At 41.9% G+C, this 23,153-nt stretch overlaps 1 protein-coding gene across 1 annotated transcript in view; it reads left to right on the forward strand.

Moving 5' to 3' along the window:
* LOC131680308 (calcineurin-binding protein cabin-1-like) overlaps positions 1 to 23,153 on the forward strand; it is a 1,393,806-nt gene that overhangs the window by 1,134,658 nt on the left and 235,995 nt on the right. Inside the window, exons 8-9 of the mRNA XM_058961029.1 lie at positions 13,965 to 14,130; positions 14,197 to 14,493. Of these exons, the coding sequence (XP_058817012.1) occupies positions 13,965 to 14,130; positions 14,197 to 14,493 (463 nt within the window). The remainder of the gene's footprint in view (positions 1 to 13,964; positions 14,131 to 14,196; positions 14,494 to 23,153) is intronic.

Here is a 23,153-nt window from a genome sequence, read left to right on the forward strand (position 1 = left end):
TTATTGATTGTAATTGGTGCACTCTGAGTGGACGACACCTTGGCACCCTTACGGGGCAATGTAGGGGAGGCTGAATTTCTCCTCTTCCTGGATTCCCCTGGGTTAACCAAAGATGTTCCCTCTCGTGGGTCGTCAGATTCTTGCTCAACGTTAGCCAAACCAGCATAGGGATTTTCGGACAGGACAGATGGCGAAGCATTCTTTAGCATTTCTGAATAAGAACGCCTTTAGCGTTCCATAAGGGAGCGCTTAATTTTATCCCCGCGCTGCTTGTACGCAGGGCATGATTTAAGAGCATGTGAAGGGCCCCCGCAGCAAATACACTTTTCAGTTTCTTTGTCGCAAGAGTCATCCTCATGCTCTCCTTCGCATTTGCCGCATCGTTTCTTATTTCCACAATATGTGGCTGTGTGGCCCAACTGCTTGCAATTGCTGCAGATCATGACCTGCGGTACAAACAGGCGAACTGGTAGGCGAACCCTGTCAAGGAGGATGTAGTTGGGAAGAGAGGACCCGGCGAATGTCACCCGAATCGAGCCTGATAGAGAGTAGGTAGTCTTACCTCCCTCGGTGTTTGCGGTATACAATTGTTTGCATTCCAAGATCTTAATCTGTTCAAGTGAGGGGTCCTTAAAGCAGCCAACCCCGTGCTCCAACAGTTCTTCGCATTTCAGGCCCGGTTCGGACACTACCCCATCGATTTCACAGGCCACACAAGGCACGTACGCTTTAAATTCCCGCGTAAAGCGCTCACAGCAAGCAATCGCGTTTGCTTGGCCGAGATCATTCACTAGAACACGTATCTTGTTTGCCCGAACACGTGTTATCTGAGTTACGGCCGGGTAATTAGCAGTCACATCTCGAGAAAGTTTTAATATATTCACCGGTTTCTCTCCGGTCCGAAAATATACCACCCATGGCCCAGAGGAACCTTCTGGGTACTGCTTTATACGGGGAGCAATGCGAGTATTAGGGGGATCAGGGACTTCCATAATTACATCAGATAGTATTTCGCCCTCGGCCATTTAAGCACGAGGGCAGAGCGTTATATAAACGGGAATGTGTCTTATTATTTGATTTGAGTAAAAGTAGGGAAAACGGAAAGAAAGCAAACGAGGAAAAAAAACAAAGCAAAACTTATCTGCAAACAACGTCGATTGTTCCGCACCAGCGAAAACAATGTACTGGATTTACTGCCGGCACCAGCAGAACGGCAGCTAACGAACGAACAAAGGATGACCTTCACTCACTAAAATTTACACACCGAACACCACTGTGAAATATAACGATCCGTTCCGTTCAAAGGTTGGGAGACGTATATGAACAAGTTCTTTGACTATCACATGACAGAAAATTTTTCATATACCTTGCGGGTTTGAAGCGAAAGTTTGAAAAGAAGTATGTTGGCGTAACAACACGAAGAGACTCAACACATCTTAACTTGTAAAGCAGATTGTGACTCCAGTTCCCGATCCGAACAATGTACCACCAAGAGTCAAGAAATTTCTGTAACTGCTCCAAAACCATCGACAATTTGGCCGCCCCTTACGTTGGCAACAATAAATTCCATAACTAATTTAACAATCATATTCCGTCGCTGCAAAACACTTCAATTTGAGGTCTGCGTTTCCATGACCATGATGTACAGTATGTGCTTATTTTGTTTGATATATAAAATGTTCATATCACAAATAAGAAATAGTTTCTTTTCTTATGAGAAGAATATTTTGAAGAAGAATACTTCTAACGTTTCAATATGGGGTCCCGTTTCAAAAATTTCAGTTGAAATTTTTTCCCAGGTTTGAAATGCGAATATCTTCCGTTCTACTAATCGAAATCGCAATATTTTTGCACTATCTGATCGGAAATTCGTGCACGTATTTCGTATTAAATTTCGGAATTAGTGCGACTACTATAGATAAACCAAAACAAAGCTTTTTAGAAAATCCTTCGGAAACAGCGATGAAAATGCGCCATTTGCAAGCACATCTCACGCAGAGCCGTCAAAAAGGAGCATGTAAGCGTTTCATTACATACGGGAATGTTATATATACAGGTCACGCGAGCTTGTTTTAAATCAGTGGGTGCTCGCTTACCACACGAGTAACATGCTCGTCCGGACGGTACAATGAGCGGTATCATGTTTGCGTTCCCGTACCAAGCGCCATCGCAAGGTTCTTCGTATTAAAATCCAGGGAATCACCAAATTCGGCGTCTGGCTCGTCGTGGTGGTGTAAAATGCATTTCCGATTTAATCTACGAATGCTGATGGTGTGCAGGAAAATGTCATCCGAGATGCCGTGACCTACACTGAATACGCCAAGCGCAAAACCAGAATGAATGTCGTCTATACTCTGAAGCGGCAGGGACGCACTTTGTATGGATTTGGAAGTTGAAAAGGTAGAACTCACTTGTATCATTATAAAAAAGGCCCTTTTCGGGGCCACCAAAATCATTTGTTTGCATTTTCTGTTTCATGGACTGTTTCTCCCTGGAGAGCAATTTATATTAAACCCTAAATTATTATTTATTTCAGTACGCAAATTGCAAATATGGTCAGAAACAAACTGGAGTGAAGTGGAAAACATTTTTACTAGACGCATTCAAAAAAGGTTTCAATTCTCAAACATTTTACCAAGGTGCCGTATTACATTACTCTCTTTATCCTGAGTGTTTGATAATCTCCGTATTGGAAACACAATTTCAATTTTGTTCTTGGGAAGCAGTACGGCTTGGGTATTTGGCAACACACCACCCTGAGCAATTGTCACTCCGGAGAGCATAGTTTATTCAACTTTTCGTTGTTACGAATCACCAGCTGCCGAAGACGTGGGATAATTCGTCTTTTTGTTGTCACGGGCAGCATTTCCTTCCAATTTAAACACTTAAGCAGCAAGGTATTCCATTACAGCTACTAAGTAAAAGGCACTCCGACGCATTCAACACAATTTTCTTGTGTATCGACCAACGAAGGGGAGGAGCTGCGAAGAATACATATCGAGGACAACACAAAAAAGGACGAGCTTACGTTGTGCTGTAATCAGGTATAAAAACTCAGCATGCTGTTGCTCACGCTCAGTTCGTTTGCAGCATCGTAACTGAAACTACATCTACATCTACAAGGTGCTGAAAGAGGTCCATCCAGATACCAGAGTCTCGTCGAGCATCATAAACAGATTTATTAGACATTTTCGAACGCATTGCGAACGAGGTCTCTCGCCCGACTCATTACAACAAGCGCTTGACAATAACCTCCAGCGAAATTCAAGCCGCCGTCCGTTTGCTGCTGTCAGAAGAGTTGGCCAAGCCGTCTCAGATGGCACCAAAGATGTTATCAAATACACCAGCTCCAAGTAAATTCCGAACACTGCCAAACAAAAGGCCCTTTTCAGGGCCATCAATTTATCAACAAAGAATCGAATTGAAATTTTGTTATTACAAGCATCCGAAAGTGGCTTGGCAAGAGCGTTCGATGGCAAGTGAGCTACTTGTGAACAATATCGTCGATTTCATGTAGAATGACACAAAATATAAAGTTATCATTTGTGTGTTTGTTTACAGTTTCGTGTTTACTAGGCGCATTCAAAAAAGATTTCAATTCTCAAACATTTTACCAAGGTGCCGTATTACATTACTCTTTTTACCCTGAGTGTTCGATAACCTCCGTATTGGAAATACAATTTCAATTTTGTTCTTTATCAAAAATATGTGGTCGACCAACAAAGGGGTGGAGCTACGAAGAGCACATATTGAGGACAACACAAAAAAGGACGAGCTTACATCGTGCTGTAGTCAGGTTTAAAAACTCAGTATGCTGTTGTTCACGATCAGTTCGTTTGCAGCATCAGCATGCAGCAGTTCGTTTGCAGCATCTCCCGCGAAATTCAAACCGCCGTCCGTTTGCTGCTGTCAGAAGAGTTGGCCAAGCACGCCGTCTCAGATGGCACCAAAACTGTTACCATATACACCAGCTCCAAGTAAATTCCACAACACTGCCCAAACAAAAGGCATTTTTCGGGGCCATCAATTTATCGACAAAGAATCGAATTGAAGTTTTGTTATTACAAGCATCAGAAAGTGGCTTGCCAAGAGCGTTGGATAGTAAGTGAGCCACTTGTGAACAATATCGTCGCTTTCAAGTAGAATGGCACAAAATAAAAAAGTTATTCGTGTGATTTGTAGACAGGTTAGTGTAATGATTTAATTTACAAAAATCGAACGTTTTCTAACGTTTCGATATAGGTGCTCCGTTTCAAAATTTTCGGCCAGAATGTAGCCTGTTTTTGAAAATCTGCTGTTGTACTGAATGAAAACTTTCGACTTTTGCGCTGATTGGAAATAGTTGTGACTAGTTGTGTAGAATGTACAACTACTGAAAATAACAGATTTTGTGAAAGCAGTGGTTGGTCCGTACAATTCGATTCCAAGCGAGCCAGACTAGTTTTCGTTGGGAGGTCCATCTCTGACAATAGAAATAAACTATTTTATTTTGAATTCAACTACAACTTCCTTGAAAACAGCACAGCTAAAAAACTTTTGGGGAAAACCTTGCAAACCTAAATTTTCCACTATAATAAAAACTAGTGCCCCCGCCCGACAGCATCATCAAGATTGATAGTAATTCAAGCCGGGTGGAAAGGGGGAGGGAGGTTGTAAGGCAAAGGAAAATTTCATTTATATCTTACTTTATAATCGGCTGGTCTTGAAAAGAACTTGTTTATTTTGAGTCCCAATTTAGGCCCGCTCGATTTCTGATAGCTGTGAATTTTTCGCAGGGCATCAGTTTCTGTTCGGTAGCGATGAGGCTTCTTAACGCCAACCTTGACTGGGGCACTTTTACACGGTCTTCGTTGCCAACTGCTTGCGGGGAGCCTTTCCTCCGGTGGACTTACGAGCGGTTTGTTTGGTACAGGCTATGTAGCGAAAAATGCTGATCTGCTACTTCTCTGATGCTGGTAGTAGGACGACAGTCAAACGCTCGTTTTCGTGCCTTCCTTCATAAAAGTTCAACAATATTTTCAAAAAATGTTGCAAATTGTCAACTTGATAATTCCAAAAATACTCCAAATAAACTATGAATGTGCAAAAGACGACAAAATCGCATAGAAATTGCTTATTTCAGAGCAGAATTTACCGGTATAAAGTGTATTCTACTTCACTCCGATTATGTCTCTGACATTACCCACCCATGTTTTTCTTATCGATTTCATTTTTCATGCATGTTTTATGATATTAGTTAAGAAGGGACAAACCTTCCCTCCCCCCGGTGAGAATTGGTATGATATTTTGAAACACCCACTCCCCTTATATGTCCTTACGTAATTAGTGTATGACCCCTAATTAATAAATTTGCGTTAAATGATGTATTTTTTATCAAACTGTGGTACCTACTGTTAGTGTTAACCACGTCACAAAAAATCTCACCTTAAACATCTATCTATCTTTATAGCACTAGTTAACAAAGTTAGCAGTTATGGTTGAATTCGTGAGATGTGCACATGCAATGTAATCATTATAGCTAATCCCTAGAAGGGAATGCATTAAAAAATCGAAATTCAACCATTTTATATTTTTTGTTGGTATCTAAGGATCTCGACAATATGGAGTAAAAAAATTACAACACGTTTTTTATGCCTAGTCTTTCCCGATGGGAGAACAAGAAGTAATATTGTATTGTCCATATTACACCCACAACACACTGTTCATTCTACAGCTAATTTATTTTTAAACAACCGTGCTGATTAAGCGATTTCGTCGTGATACTAGCAAAACATGCGCAATAGGTTAAATTATTGTGATATAACACCATGTGCAGATTAAAATCAAAACTTCATCCAAAAGAATTTTGTTTTGCTTATGCCGAGTTTTATCACCAAACATGGGTTCAATCTCCTTTGAATACTTGACACACAAGGCTTCTATTAAGATTGTACTATATTTAACAAATATTGCCTTGATTCGGCTATTTTGTACTGAAGAACCAGTAGCGCATTGGCTTGTTCCGAACAGTACAACGCATCAGAATAAAAATATGTTTCTTCGCGAGCCATCATGCTGCGAAGATAAAATTGAAGTAATCTTCGCCAATAGTTGTAAGCGATCATCGCTATGGTGAGGAATGGTTTGCTGATTCGTTTATTCGTCATTCACTTCATAGCTTCCTCGTGCAGTTCATTCGGTCGTTCGATGAGTAGCAAGGCAAGAACGTATGGATAAGGCATTCGGATAAACATGGATTGGCAGTCGGCTTCATTCGTGGATGAATATCAACAGCAAGTTGAATATAACAGCGAAGAACGATGTGGGACGAATGCAGGTGATTCATATTCACCATGCTTCGTCGCGATGAAGATTCTGAAGCAACATTGAAACAAAGTTTTTCTTCAGGAAAACTATATTTCAAACTCTTCCTTGCTTTCTAAGCTTCTACTTAAAACTGTTTTCATGCAAATTTGGGGGCCAACGGAACAGACTTTTTCTATTTAGTCGGGCAACCTCCAAACTAACTGCGAAATTTTTTTTTATTTCGATTATAGAGGTTTTAACCTTAAGGTCATTCGCCTCTTCGGGTTAGAAAAATCTCTTATGAAAAATTTCTAACCCTATGTGCGGGGTCGGGACTCGAACCCAGGTGCGCTGCGTACAAGGCAATCGATTTACCAATACGCTACGCCCACCCAACTGCGAAAATTGTGTAACGTGACAGACGTATCAAAATGACAATAAAGTGAAAACGGTCCATGATAGAAAAAAACTTTCTGTAGAAAAAATGTGTGGTTTAGTGACCTTAATAATGTGCAGTTGTGATAGAATATGGTTTTATTGTTTTTTGCTGATTTATCTTATGAAATATGCGTAAAAATGTAACGTGACAGACAGAAGCCTTGACCATATGTGCAAAGTGTACTAAGAATGTAATGGAAATTTCCACAATTATGTTGAACATAACCACAGCCACCGAATCATAGTTTAGAGAAATGTGAAAGGCACAATTGCACCGCTAGGTGGATTAAAACAAGTTTTCGATAAGATTTCTGATGTAGTCTGAAAATCGCACATTTTTGCAGTTTTTCAATAACTGTGTACCTGTTGAGAATGAATGGATTCCTGATTAGATGTGGAAAGGTGTAAAACGATTGTTTTCCGTCAAATATGGCGTCGTTCTTATTGATGAAATTCAATATGTTTTTATATCACTGTATTGGGATATATAAACTAGTTTATAGAGTACTGGTGTTTCAACTTTAATTTTAATTCTTTAAGAATACAAGGTGATTTTACTACGCAAATGCTTAAAATGTCCATTTCATTTTTATGTGGCGAAATCCTTGATAACACTGGTCTACAAAATCAATTTTTTTTTGGTGCAGGGTTGTGATAGTAGTTTTTAGCGTAAATCGGGTGCGCTGAGTTCAAAAATTACCATAGTTTTTTCCGCTGTGCTGCTGCTTTTGAGATTTTGCCATCAATTTGTTTTTTTACTACTCAGTGCTGAATTTTTTTTTAAATTTTTCGAATTCACAAACAGTTTCAAATCTATTATTAAAAGTTGCTACAAACATCTGACAAATATTTGGAAATCTTGAAAGGCATATTCGAAAAAAAACCACGTGAAAAAAATCCACTTTTTTGCGAAAATTTGACATTTCGAAAAATTCAAAATGCTGCCATTTCAATTTCAAGCTAAACAGACAAAAATTGTCAGAGTTCTGATCAATTTACCTAATCGAAGAAAATTTTCAAAATTAACTCTTTTTGGTATTACTACAGATACGGCAAAAACTTCGGAAAATCTATTATAAATAAATGAATATAAATTATAAGTCATAAAGTAGTTTTATGATCACATTTTAACATAAAATAAAAATATTTCGTTTTGTAATAGTAATATACAAAAATACAATTTTGTAAATTGCTTCATGAGTCCGAGTTTAATATGGAGGGGTGAAAGAATGATTTTTCGTTTGTCAATCAAAGGTTTGTTAACAATATTATGGCTTCCGACCTCACAACTATCTCTTTTTGGCCGAATAGTTTGACACCAATGATTTTTCTTGTCCTTGCTATCCCACAAGCAAATATAGCATGGATATTTGGTGTAGCCACCCTGTTGCCCCAGTAGAAAATTAACCATTTTCAGATCTACACACACAACCCATTGATGTTCATAATACTTGATTTTCTCCAAAACGTAGGAAATATTAGTATACTCTTCTTTCATAGTAGTGGAATGACCTATCGGGATGCTACCAAACTTATTTCCACTGTGTAGAAGAACACACTTCAAACTTTGTTTAGAGCTATCTATGAACAGACACCATTCAGTTGGTTGGTAACGTGACAGACAGAAGCCTTGACCATATGTGCAAAGTGTACTAAGAATGTAATGGAAATTTCCACAATTCCGATTCTCCTGTGAAAAAAATTTAAGAAGTCCTTTTTCTCTGGTTCGGTAAAAGGTAATTTTGGTTCCTGACTCGAGCATATTTCTGTATATAACCTCGAGGCCAATAGTTCAGCAGAAAGTTTGGAGAGCCCTAGATCTCGAATCAAGTCACTTCAATCACTCTGATTGTAAAGTTGAGGGCTCAAAGTTGTTACTGTGAAATCAGGATCGTCAGTAACAGACGATTCCAATGAGTCTCGTTGCTGAGGTGTAATTACGATATGTATAAGAGCTGCGTCTCTTTTTCGTTATGCCCGCTGTACTAATAACGCAAAAATAACAATCATTGACATGATTTTGCGGCGCTTTCCAAATCTTTGGTATCCCAAATTTCATGTTTTTGTGTGTTCCATTCATCTATTGCTGTAAATGAGCTTGACACATTTTGCAGACGATATTTGGAGCCCAATTTTCTTTAGTTTTGCCAATCTTCAATCCAAATTAAGAAAAATATAATTTCTCAACATCATCCGAAATATTTCTTCTATTCTCTGAATGGGTGTATTCTCCGCAAATGTAACAAAACTGATTTGGATCATTTTTGCACTGTGTCCGAGAGGACGCCATATTTCTCACTTAATCTTTGCTGTTCCGGTGTGCTAGACATGAACTGAATAGATTCGCTGAATAAATACCTGTTCGTATTTACTTCAGCACATCCCAAGAAGTATGCGACAAACTCAAATGGTAGCTGAACTGTCAAACGCCTTCGATCGTAATGAAGTGAGGTGCAAAAATTGCTGTCTCTTACTAACTCTTCAAGCGCGTGTTGTTGTTTACAGTACTACTCAGGGGCGTGTCATTCCTGCCATCCGCTGTGTAGACATACAGACTTTGACAGTAGTCCACATATGATGAGCCTAGGTACTTCTAGGCCCATGTCGCCCCTGCTATCGCATTGGCTCGTTTTGATTTTTTTCTTTGGCTAGGAAAAAATGGCCGCCTAGCAGGAGCCTGGTATAACTAATAAAATATTTTTAGCTTATGTTACAATGTGATCATAAAACTACTTTATGACTTTTAATTAATATTCAGAGCATCGAAGTCTTTAAAAACAGTTATTTTTAATAGATTTTCCGAGGTTATGGTCGTGTCTGTAGTAAAACCAAAAAGAGTTAATTTTGAAGATTTTCTTCAATTAGGTAAATTGATCAGAACTCTGACAATTTTTGTCCTTTTATCTTGAACTTGTTTTGTCTAAAAGAAGACGCTTACAGCTACAAATAAAGCTATTGTTGATCGAAATCCATTGAAAATCTTTGAAATGGCAGCATTTTAAATTTGGCAAAATTTCAAATTTTCATAAAAAATTGAATTTTTCTTTGTTTTCACGTCGATTTTATTTCGAATTCAACAATATTCAATATGCCTTTCAAGATTTACAAATATTTGTCGGTTGTTTGTAGCAACTTTTAATAATAGATTTGATAGAGTTTGTGAATTCAAAAAATTTTGAAAAAAAATTTCTACACTAAAAATTATGGCAAAATCTCAAAAACAGGAGCACGGCGGAAAAAACTATGGTAATTTCTGAACTCAGAGCACCCGTTTTACCCTAAAAACTACCATTACAACACTGCACCAAAATGGCTGTCGACCAGTGTAAAACGAAAATATTTTTTATTTTTTTTTGTTATTTCATTTTTTCGATTAACTGAAGGATAGATTGAATAAAAGTTTTACACGGTGTTTTTGTCGAACAACTTTATTCAAAAAAAATCGGCATCTGCAAAACTTCGGGATATGAAAGAATGGATTTTTCCCTTTCATTTGAAAGTAAAATTAAAATATTCTGTCGGGGGGTCTAGAACAACTTTATATTTTAAAGTTTTTTGATTGAAAACTTTTTTAATGAAATTAATTCGCAGTTTTCCTATTAATTGGTACCATAAACATTCAAAAAACACTTAAAGTGAGAATCTGATCAACAATCCCATTGACTACAACTTCGTAGAATGCTATAAATCGATATAAAATCACCCGAGAAAGTTATTAAAATGTTATCAGTTTTTAGGTGTTCGCGGGGCCTATGGATTAAGAAGTCGATTAACAAGGACTTACAAAAAAATGTTGGGTTTAAATGAACAGTAAATTCAGATATATTTCAATGTATACAAAGTGCCATTCTCAGCAGAAAAAATATATTTTCAGATTTCTCCGGGGTTTGGGCGAAAATGACACTTTATGAACAAGGAGGTGTTGAAAGGTGTTGACCAAATTCATTCGATAATCTTATACCTTTTCAAGATGTTGATTAATGTAGTAACGGATTTTATCATGCCTTTTTCATTTCTTTTCTCGCTCTAGGGGATAGCTAATGTAAACTAGAATGACTCTTCTTCCTGATCCTATCCTACCTAGTAAAATACAATTGGTTTAAATTCAAAGCATTATATTTGAATGAACTAAAGTAGACAGTTCGAGTGATTGTAGTAATTTTATTATTTAGGATTTTATTACAATTTTGGCTTGAGAATCCTGATTCCCAAAAGTTAACAAACTTGAACATAAATCTCATCGAATTATTTTTCTATCCTTCATGAAACTGTCAATCAGGATTCTCAATCGAAATCAAATGACTGGACGAGTTTGATCAAATATAAAGTTGAAATTTAGGCCAAATATATCCCACAAGATGCTAACGAGCAAAAAGGTTGATTCAAGATTACATCAAGCATACTCCAGAATGAGTGAATAAAAAAGAAGAAACAAATATATCTGTGACAGAAAAAAACTGTTCCATTTTGCTGCATTACCCAGCATCTTTCAAAAGCGTCTTAATTTTGTTCAAGTTTTATCTACTGTTCTCTATATCTCCATGCTCCTAAAATATCATTGGTGCGCATAAAACGGTGGAATCTGGAATTATGTTTTTTACGCTTAAAGGTGGAACTTTGCTAGCATTCAGGTTCTTCTGAGCACACTGTTAAAATAAGGCAATCCATTTTTTTACAAATAAAAATGTTTTTGGAATAAAGCTTCTTAACCAATAGGCCCCGTGCGAATCTAGAAAGTTTGATAAAAATTTAATAGCTTTCTCTGGCGTTTTTAGATCGCGATGTAGTTTTCTACAAAGTTGTACACAACGAAATAGTCCATCAGATTCTCACTTTTGATAACATTTAAATGTCGAAAGTCTGCACCAGTATCATTGAAAACCCTAAGTTTTCAAACAAAAAAACTTTAAAATAAAAAGTTGTTCTGGAGCCCCCGACAGAATATTTTAATTTTACTTTCAAATGAAATGGAAAAACTCATTCTATCACATGCTGAAGTTTTAGCGATGCCGATTTTTTTCGAATAAAATTGTTCTACCAAACACACCGTGTTTAATTTTAATTGCTGCGAAAGAACGTGTTTGTATGTATACTGATGAAATAAAGTTACATTTCGTAGGAGTTTAGGGCTATGCTAATATTTAGAGTAATATAAAGCTAAAATATACCTTGGTTCGAGAGTATTTGTCTTAAATAAAATATATGGCATTTTATTATTAAAAATTGCAAAAGTTGATTTTTTTTATTAACGTTGCATTCTGAGGAGTCCGTCAAAGTTGAATTTCATTTCAATGTGATTACCATTTTATTATGTATGGTTAAACAAAACATATGAATAATTTTCAACACAATTCATAAATATATCAATTTTACCGCATTACCGCGCGGTGCGGTGCGTTAGATACAGTGAGGTTGCGGTAAGCGGTGCGGTTTTACAATTTTTTCGCGGCTGCGGTGCGGAAAATCCATTTACCATTTTTGTGATGAGGAAGATGAGCTCTGCGGACGCGGTATAGTAAATTATCTAGTAAGGTACTACAATCGAATTATACACCGTACTTTATCTTTAAACGCGTTTTCCCGAAAGTAGTGTTTTTAATTGGACAAGTAAGTCTTTTCATAGAAGTACTGGTCCGATTTGAATATTTTTTTTCCAATTGTTCAGAAAACATACCGCTATGTTTTTCCGAGAAAGGTTTGCAAAATGCCAATTTGTTTCATTTTTATGGGCCCTTATAGGCCAAAAAAATAACGTAAATGTTGGAAATTTTTACAAATCGTTACATAACTTTTACAAATCATAAAATAAAAAAAATCCCTCTCTGGAAAACATAGTCAACGTGACTATGATTATAAAAAATATGAGTTTTCTGATCACAGATTTTCAAATTTGCCACAACTTTACTCATGCAGTTTCAACATCAATGTCATCATTGAAGTTTCAAGATCGCGAGAGATTTTTCGTCTTCAAAAGTAAAATTGAAAAGTCAAAACATGTATCTTCAAAATAAAAAAAAAAGTTTGAAAATCCATTGAGTAGATGCTTTACAATTTATTCCTGAAAAATGGCTCAATTTTTGGCCTTGCGAGTAGAAGACCCCCTTAAGAAGATTATGTGAAAATTTCAGAATGGAACTCGAAGTATTTTACGGGATATTTCAATTATAACATGTTTAGTGGGAATTGCCTTGTTTTCAGTTTATAATTGATTCTTAATATTTAAAGAAAATAAAAAGTAAGAAAAATTTGGCCCAACTTTAAAAAAAATCAATTTGTTTCAAGTAATTGCAAATTTCATAAATTATATAACAAAAAAATGTAACTTTTTTCGGCAACACCGGAATAGATTAGCGCCGGCTTGACGCAAATCCCTTAAAACTAAAACACACTATGTGTTTCAATCAAACGACTGATCAAACGTGATGTCCCGTTCGAGCAGAAGTTCTGTTTATGCCGATGAGACACAAGTGAAGCCGAAACTTGTCTTGGCTTAGCAGGTGTGTGTTTTAGTGTGTTTTAGTTTTAAGGGATTTGCGTCAAGCCAATCTATTCCGACAATGTGTTAGTGTCGGTTTCTGATGAGGCGAAGCCAAAACGCAACATAGTATGAAATAAGGATTTGTGCCCTCCTGTACAAAGACTGGTTTTTACCAACAAATTTTCACCCTAGTGAGAAATTTTGGTTTTTACCAAATTTTCCTCCTTAGGGTGAAATATAGCATAGTGCTTTCGCATAGGCCTGCTAAGCCAAGACAAGTTTCGGCTTCACTTGTGTCTCATCGGCATAAACAGAACTTCTGCTCGAACGGGACATCACGTTTGATCAGTCGTTTGATTGAAACACATAGTGTGTTTTAGTTTTAAGGGATTTGCGTCAAGCCGGCGCTAATCTATTCCGACAATGTGTTAGTGTCGGTTTCTGATGAGGCGAAGCCGAAACGCAACATAGTATGAAATAAGGATTTGTGCCCTCCTGTACAAAGACTGGTTTTTACCAACAAATTTTCACCCTAGTGAGAAATTTTGGTTTTTACCAAATTTTCCTCCTTAGGGTGAAATATAGCATAGTGCTTTAGAATTTTCCAAATACTTTTTCACCAAATGATAGTCATATTTATACGGCATATGTTTTGGGTTTTAAGATTTTCTTCAAATTTTCCATCACAAAACCACTCGGGCGCTCATATTAGACAATTACTTCGACCGTTTATATGATATACTCCTCTTAATCCCTTTTTCAGCACGATAGAAATGGAGCTCTATGACCAGTTGAACAAGTTACAACTTTATTCAGTATACTTAACGGAGAAAGAAAATTTTTTACTTCACGCTAGATATTTATGGCTAAACTATGTAGTTTCCATTAAAGAAAATATGTTTGAAGCAGCTTTGGAAACGCTTCTACAGGTGAGCCGTATACGACGTCGAGTAATCTAATCTTACATTGTCAATATCTTATTATTTCTTCAATAGATGGAGCTATTATTGTCAAAGCAATCAGATTCACTATGCGTGTATTTGCCTAATCAGATAAAAAACAACGTTTTCAAGCGTAGTTATATTCATCAGCTTACTACGTCGCTAAAACGCAAAATTTGTCTATGCAACGTGAAAATTCTGTACGATGATTCAAAGTATTATGAAATAGTGGATATATTAAAAGAAAGCTTGATGTACATCTCGGAAACACCAACTGACAGTGGTTCATTGAGCATATCTGGTCAAATAGAAATTTTACTGGAATGTCTCTGGAACTTGGAAGCATATACGGTAAAGTTATTTGTGATATATTTTTTAAAAATAAGTGCCTGAAATGGGAATTCACGGTATAACTGATGCAATCGTATATTGAAATCATCAATACGGTGTTTATTTTTTCGTATCTATAGGTGTTAGACTTGTGGAAAACAAAATTCTCAAACATAATTCGGGTACCGTCAAACGATGTAACTTGCAACAGCGGGGTAACTTGCAACACCAAAATGTTTCTGTTCAGATGAATTGAACAACGCTAAAAATATTGTTTACAATTTAGAACTATTGCTGTCAAATGTTGGTATATATTAAAAGATAACACTAGTTTACAGCATTTCTGAACTACTTAAGTTGGTGGTAATTTTCAATGTAAAATTGTGTGCTGAATCCGAAAATGAAGAACAAAAAAGTTACAGTAGAACAGTTTTCGAGTTATAGTAAAAAAATGAATTTTGCCTCTAAAAATTAAAAGTACGTTCAGTAAAATCCAAATATCTTCGGTTGTGGTTCATCGATATGAAATAATATGATGTTGAATTAAAGATAATTGAATGCACTTTGGATCGTTAGTACATTTTGTTTTAGTTCGATTACTGGTTCTGTGGTTATTTACGAATCTATTGAACTTTTTCTTAATTTTTCGCCATTTTTTGAAGATATATATATATATATATATATATATATATATATATATATATATATATATATATATATATATATATATATATATATATATATATATATATATATATATATATATATATATATATATATATATATATATATATATATATATATATATATATATATATATATATATATATATATATATAATTCGTTTACGAGCGGTCCTTTTTTACAATGGAGAAGACCTTTACGTCCTAGCCCAGTACACGTGCTATTGGTAGGGTCCAAGCTACCGCACGGGGCGCACTGGGGGCGTGTCGGGCTCGAATGGTGACGCTGCCATTAATACCGACTAAACTCCATTGGGCTCCGCCATCGTTCCTCCCAGGAACTACCTCTCGGTATTACTTCTGGGGGGATGGCTGTACTTAATGTACTCATTCACTCTCACTCACGCGTTCATACGTCCTGTATGAGGCTTACTTGGGTGCTCTCTCTATCGCACCTTGATTCACTCTCAAACACTCCCACATCAGGCTGACTTTTGTGCTCACCTTTTTCGTTCCTTGCGAGGCAAACTTGTGTGCTCACCTTACTCATTCCTTGCTAGGCTTACTTTTGTACTCGCCCCACCCATACCATGTAAGGCTGACTTGGGTGCTCACCCTATCACCTGGTTCACTCTCGATCGTGCCACTCTATTGTACCTCTGTCATTCCTCCTGGCATCCCATGTGAGACATTTTTCTTAGGCCCCACTTCAGACATACCATGCGAGGCTGACTTGTGTGCTCACCTTTTTCATTCCTTGCTAGGCTTACTCTTGTGCTAGCCTCTACCACACCATGTGAGGCTGGCTTTTGTGCTCACCCTTAACATGCCGTGTGAGACTGACTGGGATGCTCACCCTTTCACTACTCTGCCACGCCATGAGGCGTCGATAGCTAGGTCCCAACATACTACGCTACGACCCTCCCGTCTTGGCATGAGGCAGTCCACTTATACACCTATACACTCACTCTTCTGAAGATCGGCTGGTCGGTATGCCCTATTAGTATACCCCAGCCGCCTTCAGTGGATAGGTGCTATCGGTGCCTTGAGTCCGGCCACAAAGCATACGAGTGCAAAGGCATAGATAGGAGCAAACTATGTCGTCGCTGCGGCGAGGAGGGACATAAAGAGCGGGGGTGCACTAAGGCACACAAGTGCCTTTTCTGCACCGCTAAGAAGCAAGCCCATAAACATGCTATGGGCGGACCTTCGTGTCCCTTCGGTGAGTTAAATAAGAAGAAGCCGTGAGAGTCACACAGCTAAATCTTAACCATTGTGCAGCAGCCCAACAGCTGCTGTGGCAGTCGGTCTCGGAGTCGAGGACAGATGTCGCCCTCTTATCAGACCCGTACCGCATCCCTGCCGGCAACGGCAATTGGGTGTCGGACGGGTCTGGAATGGTGGCAATCTGTACAACGGGACGGTTCCCGGTTCAAGAGGTAATACACCCCTCCGCCGAGGGTGTGGCGATTGCCAAGATCAATGGTGTGTTCTATTGCAGCTGCTACGCCCCACCAAGGTGGCCAATAGAACAGTTCTACCAGATGATCGACAGGCTCTCGTCGGACCTAGTGGGCCGGAAACCGGTAGTCATAGCGGGAGACTTTAACGCTTGGGCAGTGGAGTGGGGCAGCCGCTGTACAAATAGCAGGGGTCAAGCGCTAATGGAAGCGCTTGCGAAACTCGATACTGTGCTAGCTAATAATGGCTCCGCTAGTATATTCCGTAGAAACGGAGTGGAGGCGTGGATTGACCTAACATTTGCCAGCCCGAGTCTGGCTCCAGGCATGGAATGGAGGGTAGACGAAGGCTACACCCATAGCGATCATTTAGCAATCCGCTTTAAGATCAACTATGGTGTGCAGCATCCGAGGGCGGGAGATCCCTGTCAGGTACGCGGGTGGAAATCCAATCACTTCGACAGCGAAGCTTTCACCGCGGCCCTGGGACTGGAGGCCAACACCGACAGTCTAAGCGGGGATGCGCTGGTAGCTGTTCTATCACGCGCGTGCGACGCCACTATGCCGAGAAAAACACTGCCAAGAAACGGTAGATGCCCGGTATACTGGTGGAGTGCCGAGATTGCAGCTTTACGGTCAGCCTGCCTCAGAGCTAGACGTAGGATGCAAAGAGCTCGCACCGAGGATGCAAGAGAAAACCGCCGTGAAGTCTTTCGAGCTGCGAAATTGGCCCTTAACAAGGCTATTAAAAGCAGCAAGAGAGCGTGTTTCGACAACCTGTGTGAGAGTGCCAACGCGAATCCGTGGGGTGACGCCTACCGGATTGTGATGGCCAAGACCAAAGGGGGCTCCTCACCCGCAGAACGGTCTCCGGACCGGTTGGCAACGATTATCGAAGTACTCTTCCCGTCTCGAGCCACAAGCCCCTGGCCACCTGCACTACGAGACAGTGCCGGCACGGTCGAAATGGTGGCTCCAGTGACGAATGAAGAACTACTCGCAGTGGCTAAATCCCTAGTAATGAACAAAGCTCCAGGGCTGGATGGAGTTCCAAACAACGCTCTCAAGGCAGCGATCATAGCGAACCCGAACATGTTCAGGCTAGCTATGCAGAGATGCCTTGACGAGTGCCGTTTCCCCGATAGATGGAAAAGGCAGAAATTGGTGCTGTTGCCGAAGCCCGGGAAGCCGCCAGGCGACCCATCGGCGTACAGACCAATCTGTCTGATCGACACGACTGGCAAACTGCTTGAGAGGATCATCCTCAACAGGCTCACCCCGTACGCGGAAGGTACGGATGGTCTGTCAAGCAACCAGTTTGGCTTTCGCAAGGGTAAGTCCACAGTGGACGCTCTCAACTCAGTGATAAATACTGCCGAAATAGCGATCCAACGGAAAAGGCGAGGTATTCGATACTGTGCGTTAGTGACACTTGACGTGAAAAACGCATTCAACAGCGCAAGCTGGGATGCCATCGCGCTCTCGTTACACCGGCTTAGCCTGCCGGTGGGTCTGTACCGGATCCTGGAAAGTTACTTCCAAAACCGCGTACTGCTATACGAGACCGATGCCGGTCAGAAAAGGGTTCCGATTACCGCCGGAGTCCCGCAGGGCTCGATCCTAGGCCCGGTGCTATGGAACCTCATGTATGACGGGGTTCTGAGACTGAAGTTCCCTCCTGGGGTCAAGATCGTCGGCTTTGCCGACGACGTAAACTTGGAGGTCTACGGGGAGTCAATTCCTGAGGTAGAACTAACCGCAGAACACGCGATTAGCACGGTGGAGGAATGGATGAGCGCGAGAGGCCTGGAGCTCGCTCATCATAAGACGGAGGTAGTTATCGCCAACAACCGGCACAACATGCAGTTATCCATGTGGGAGAAGTCGCGATCACTTCACAGCGAAGTCTGAAGTCTCTCGGAGTCATTATAGACGACAAGCTGACCTTCGGCAGCCAAGTCGACTATACGTGCAAGAGAGCGTCGACTGCTGTTGCGGCTCTATCGAGAATGATGTCCAACAGCTCAAAGGTGTGCGCCAGTAGACGTAGGTTACTGGCAGGCGTTGCTGTATCTATCCTCAGGTACGGCGGCCCGTCATGGTCAAGAGCACTGAGGGTAACCAGTTACCTACAGAAACTGGAGAGCACCTACCGCGTGATGTGCCTCAGAGTGATATCTGCCTACCGCACGGTATCACACGATGCATCCTGCGTGATAGCGAGCATGATGCCAGTCGGGCTGGTCATTCGGGAAGATGAGGAGTGCTTTGAGCTACGTGGAAATAGGGGAGCCCGCGAGCGCACCAGGGTGACCTCGGTCGCCAGATGGCAGCGTGAGTGGGACAACTCCTCGAAAGGTAGGTGGACCCACCGGCTGATACCTAGCATATCGAGCTGGGTGGGAAGACCCCATGGGGAAGTTCACTTCCACCTGGCACAATTCCTGTCAGGCCATGGCTGTTTCCGACAGTACCTCCACAGGTTCGGGCACGCGGAGGTCCCAGTCTGCCCGGACTGCCCAGGTGTAGACGAAACTGCCGAACACATACTGTTCGTATGTCATCGGTTCGACGTCGAAAGAAGAGCAATGCTTGACGTCTGTGGCTGGGACACAACCCCTGATACCCTTATTCAGCGGATGTGTCAATCGGTGGAGAAGTGGAACGCAGTCTCGGCTGCTACCATCCAGATTGCCAGTAGGCTACAGGTAATCTCGCGAACCGAGCAACAGACGACGGGCACGACTAACTAGTGATTGGTTAGCTGGAGCGAAAAAGGCCAAGCGCAAAAAAAGGGAGTGAATGGTCTGTTCATGCCGAGGCAGGTTTGGCGCAGCGAATGGCAACCGCGTAAGGGGTAAACCCAGCCACCCGGAAGCAAGACAGAAGAGTGAGTGTATAGGCGTATAAGTGGACTGCCTCATGCCAAGACGGGAGGGTCGTAGCGTAGTATGTTGGAACTTAGCTATCGATGCCTCATGGCGTGGCAGAGGAGTGAAAGGGTGAGCATCCAAGTCAGTCTCACACGGCATGTTAAGGGTGAGCATAAAAGTCAGCCTCACAGGTATGGTAGAGGCTAGCACAAAAGTCAGCCTAGCAAGGAATGAAAAAGGTGAGCACACAAGTGGTATGTCAGAAGTGGGGCCTAAGAAAAATGTCCCACATGGGATGCCAGGAGGAGTGACAAAGGTACAATAGAGTGGCACGATTGAGAGTGAATCAGGTGATAGGGTGAGCACCCAAGTCAGCCTCACATGGTATGGGTAGGGCGAGCACAAAAGTAAGCCTAGCAAGGAACGAGTAAGGTGAGCACACAAGTCAGCCTCGCATGGAACGTAAAAGGTGAGCACAAAAGTCAGCCTCATGTGGGAGTGTTTGAGAGTGAATCAAAATGCGATTGAGAGAGCACCCAAGTAAGCCTCATACAGGATGTATGAACGCGTGAGTGAGAGTGAATGAGTACATTTAGTACAGCCATCCCCCCAGAAGTAATACCGAGAGGTAGTTCCTGGGAGGAATGATGGCGGAGCACAATGGAGTTTAGTCGGTATTAATGGCTGGTCACCATTCGAGTCCGACACGCCCTCAGTGCACCGCGTGTGGTAGATTGGACCCTACCAATAGCACGTGTACTGGGCTAGGACATAAAGGTCTTTTCCATTGTAAAAAGAAAAAAAACACTCACTCTTCTGTCTTGCTTCGGGGTGGCTGGGTTTACTCCTTACGCGGTTGCCAGTCGCTGCGCCAAACCTGCCTCGGCATGAACAGACCATTCACTCCCTTTTTTGCGCTTGGCCTTTTTCGCTCCAGCTAACCAATCACTAGTTAACCGTGCCTGTGGTCTGTTGCTCGGTTTGCCAGATTACCTGTAGCCTACAGGCAATCTGGATGGTAGCAGCCGAGACTGCGTTCCACTTCTCCACCGATTGACACATCCGCTGAATAAGGGTATAAGGGGTTGTGTCCCAGCCACAGACGTCAAGCATTGCTCTTCTTTCGACGTCGAACCGATGACATACGAACAGTATGTGTTCGGCAGTTTCGTCTACACCTGGGCAGTCCGGGCAGACTGGGACCTCCGCGTGCCCGAACCTATGGAGGTACTGTCGGAAACAGCCATGGCCTGACAGGAATTGTGTCAGGTGGAAGTGAACTTCCCCATGGGGTCTTCCCACCCAGCTCGATATGCTAGGTATCAGCCAGTGGGTCCACCTACCTTTCGAGGAGTTGTCCCACTCACGCTGCCATCTGGCGACCGAGGTCACCCTGGTGCGCTCGCGGGCTCCTCTATCTCCACGTAGCTCGAAACACTCCTCATCTTCCCGAATGACCAGCCCGACTGGCATCATGCTCGCTATCACGCAGGATGCATCGTGTGATACCGTGCGGTAGGCAGATATCACTCTGAGGCACATCACGCGGTAGGTGCTCTCCAGTTTCTGTAGGTAACTGGTTACCCTCAGTGCTCTTGGCCATGACGGGCCGCCGTACCTGAGAATAGATACGGCAACGCCTGCCGGTAAAATACGTCTACTGGCGCACACCTTTGAGCTGTTGGACATCATTCTCGATAGAGCCGCAACAGCAGTCGACGCTCTCTTGCATGTATAGTCGACATGGCTGCCGAAGGTCAGCTTGTCGTCTATAATGACTCCGAGAGACTTCAGACTTCGCTGTGAAGTGATCGCGACTTCTCCCACATGGATAACTGCATGTTGTGCCGACTTGCGGTTGTAGACGATAATTACCTCCGTCTTATGATGAGCGAGCTCCAGGCCTCTCGCGCTCATCCATTCCTCCACCGTGTTGATCGCGTGTTCTGCGGTTAGTTCTACCTCAGGGATTGACTTCCCGTAGACCTCCAAGGTTACGTCGTCAGCAAAGCCGACGATCTTGACCCCAGGAGGGAACTTCAGTCTCAGAACTTCGTTATACATGAGGTTCCATAGCACCGGGCCTAGGATCGAGCCCTGTGGGACTCCGGCGGTAATCGGAACCCTTTTCTGACTGGCATCGGTCTCGTATAGCAGTACGCGGTTCTGGAAGAAAATTTTCAGGATCCGGTACAGATCCACCGGTAGGCTAAGCTGGTGTAACGAGAGCGCGATGGCATCCCAGCTTGCGCTGTTGAATGCGTTCTTCACGTCAAGTGTCACTAACGCAAAGTATCGAATACCTCGCCTTTTCCGTTGGATCGCTATCTCGCAGTATTTATCACTGAGTTGAGAGCTTCCACTGTGGACTTACCCTTGCGAAAGCCAAACTGGTTGCGTGACAGGCCGTCCGTACCTTCCGCGTACGGGGTTAGCCTGTTGAGGATGATCCTCTCAAGCAGTTTGCCAGTCGTGTCGATCAGACAGATTGGTCTGTACGCCGATGGGTCGCCTGGCGGCTTCCCGGGCTTCGGCAACAGCACCAATTTCTGCCTTTTCCATCTTTCGGGGAAACGGCACTCGCAAGGCATCTCTGCATAGCTAGCCTGAACATGTTCGGGTTCGCTATGATCGCTGCCTTGAGATCGTTGTTTGGAACTCCATCCGGCCCTGGAGCTTTGTTCATTGCTAGGGATTTAGCCACTGCGCAGCATTCCTCCACCTTTTGTTCGCATAGTGAGGATTGAACAATAGCCAGCTATATAAGCTGGACTGGTGTGTCGTGGGAAACAAATTTACAGATAAGTGAAATCTACCTCTTTTGACACATTTACGGCTTATTCCCGTCTGCGCGGGTGCTAACCCCGTGCGTCGAGGGTGTCGATGGCTCCCTCCCCGGACAGCCAAATGGTGGTCGAATGGACTCCCAAGGCTCTCCCCGACCCAAACAATATCCCGAGCTCTCGACCGGTCCCTTTGTGGTCTTCTTTCGGCCCAAAACAAAATCGCTGAATCTATTATAGATTTCAAAAGAGCTGACGGAACGGTTCTCGGCTGTGACCGGAATAAGAAAGGTCCGCTCAGACAGGGTCAGGGTCGTGTTGGCTAGTTCAAAGCAGGCAAACGATATTGCTTGCTGCGAGCACTTTACGAAGGACTATTACGTGTATATTCCAGCTGTAAAAGTACAGTCTGAAGGCGTTGTCACCGATGAGAGTTTGACATGCGAGGATCTGCTGGAGTACGGGGTGGACGGTTTTAGAGACTGCTTACTTCAGCCTTTGAAAATACTTGAGTGCAAGCGTTTGCCCTCAGTAGTAGTTGCGGGGGATGGTTCAAAAACGTACCCCTAATCAAACTCTTATCGGGTGACCTTTGCTGGTACCGCTTTGTCAAATTACGTCCTCTTGCACAATGTTCGTCTGCCTGTGCGTTTGTTTGTGCCGCGGGTCATGAATTGCACAAAGTGTAAATAATTGGATTACACAACCACCCATTGTAGCAATAAGGCCCGCTGTGGAAAATGCGGCGAGAATCATGTGGAAGATTCGTGTAGTAAGAATGCTGAGAAGTGTCCTTACTGTGGAGAGATTCTGCATGATATCTCGACATGTCACGCGTACAAATTACGCGGAGATAAAATAAAACGTTCCCTTGCGGGACGA

Source organism: Topomyia yanbarensis, chromosome 2 (genome assembly GCF_030247195.1).
Source record: "Topomyia yanbarensis strain Yona2022 chromosome 2, ASM3024719v1, whole genome shotgun sequence".
NCBI lineage: Eukaryota > Metazoa > Arthropoda > Insecta > Diptera > Culicidae > Topomyia > Topomyia yanbarensis.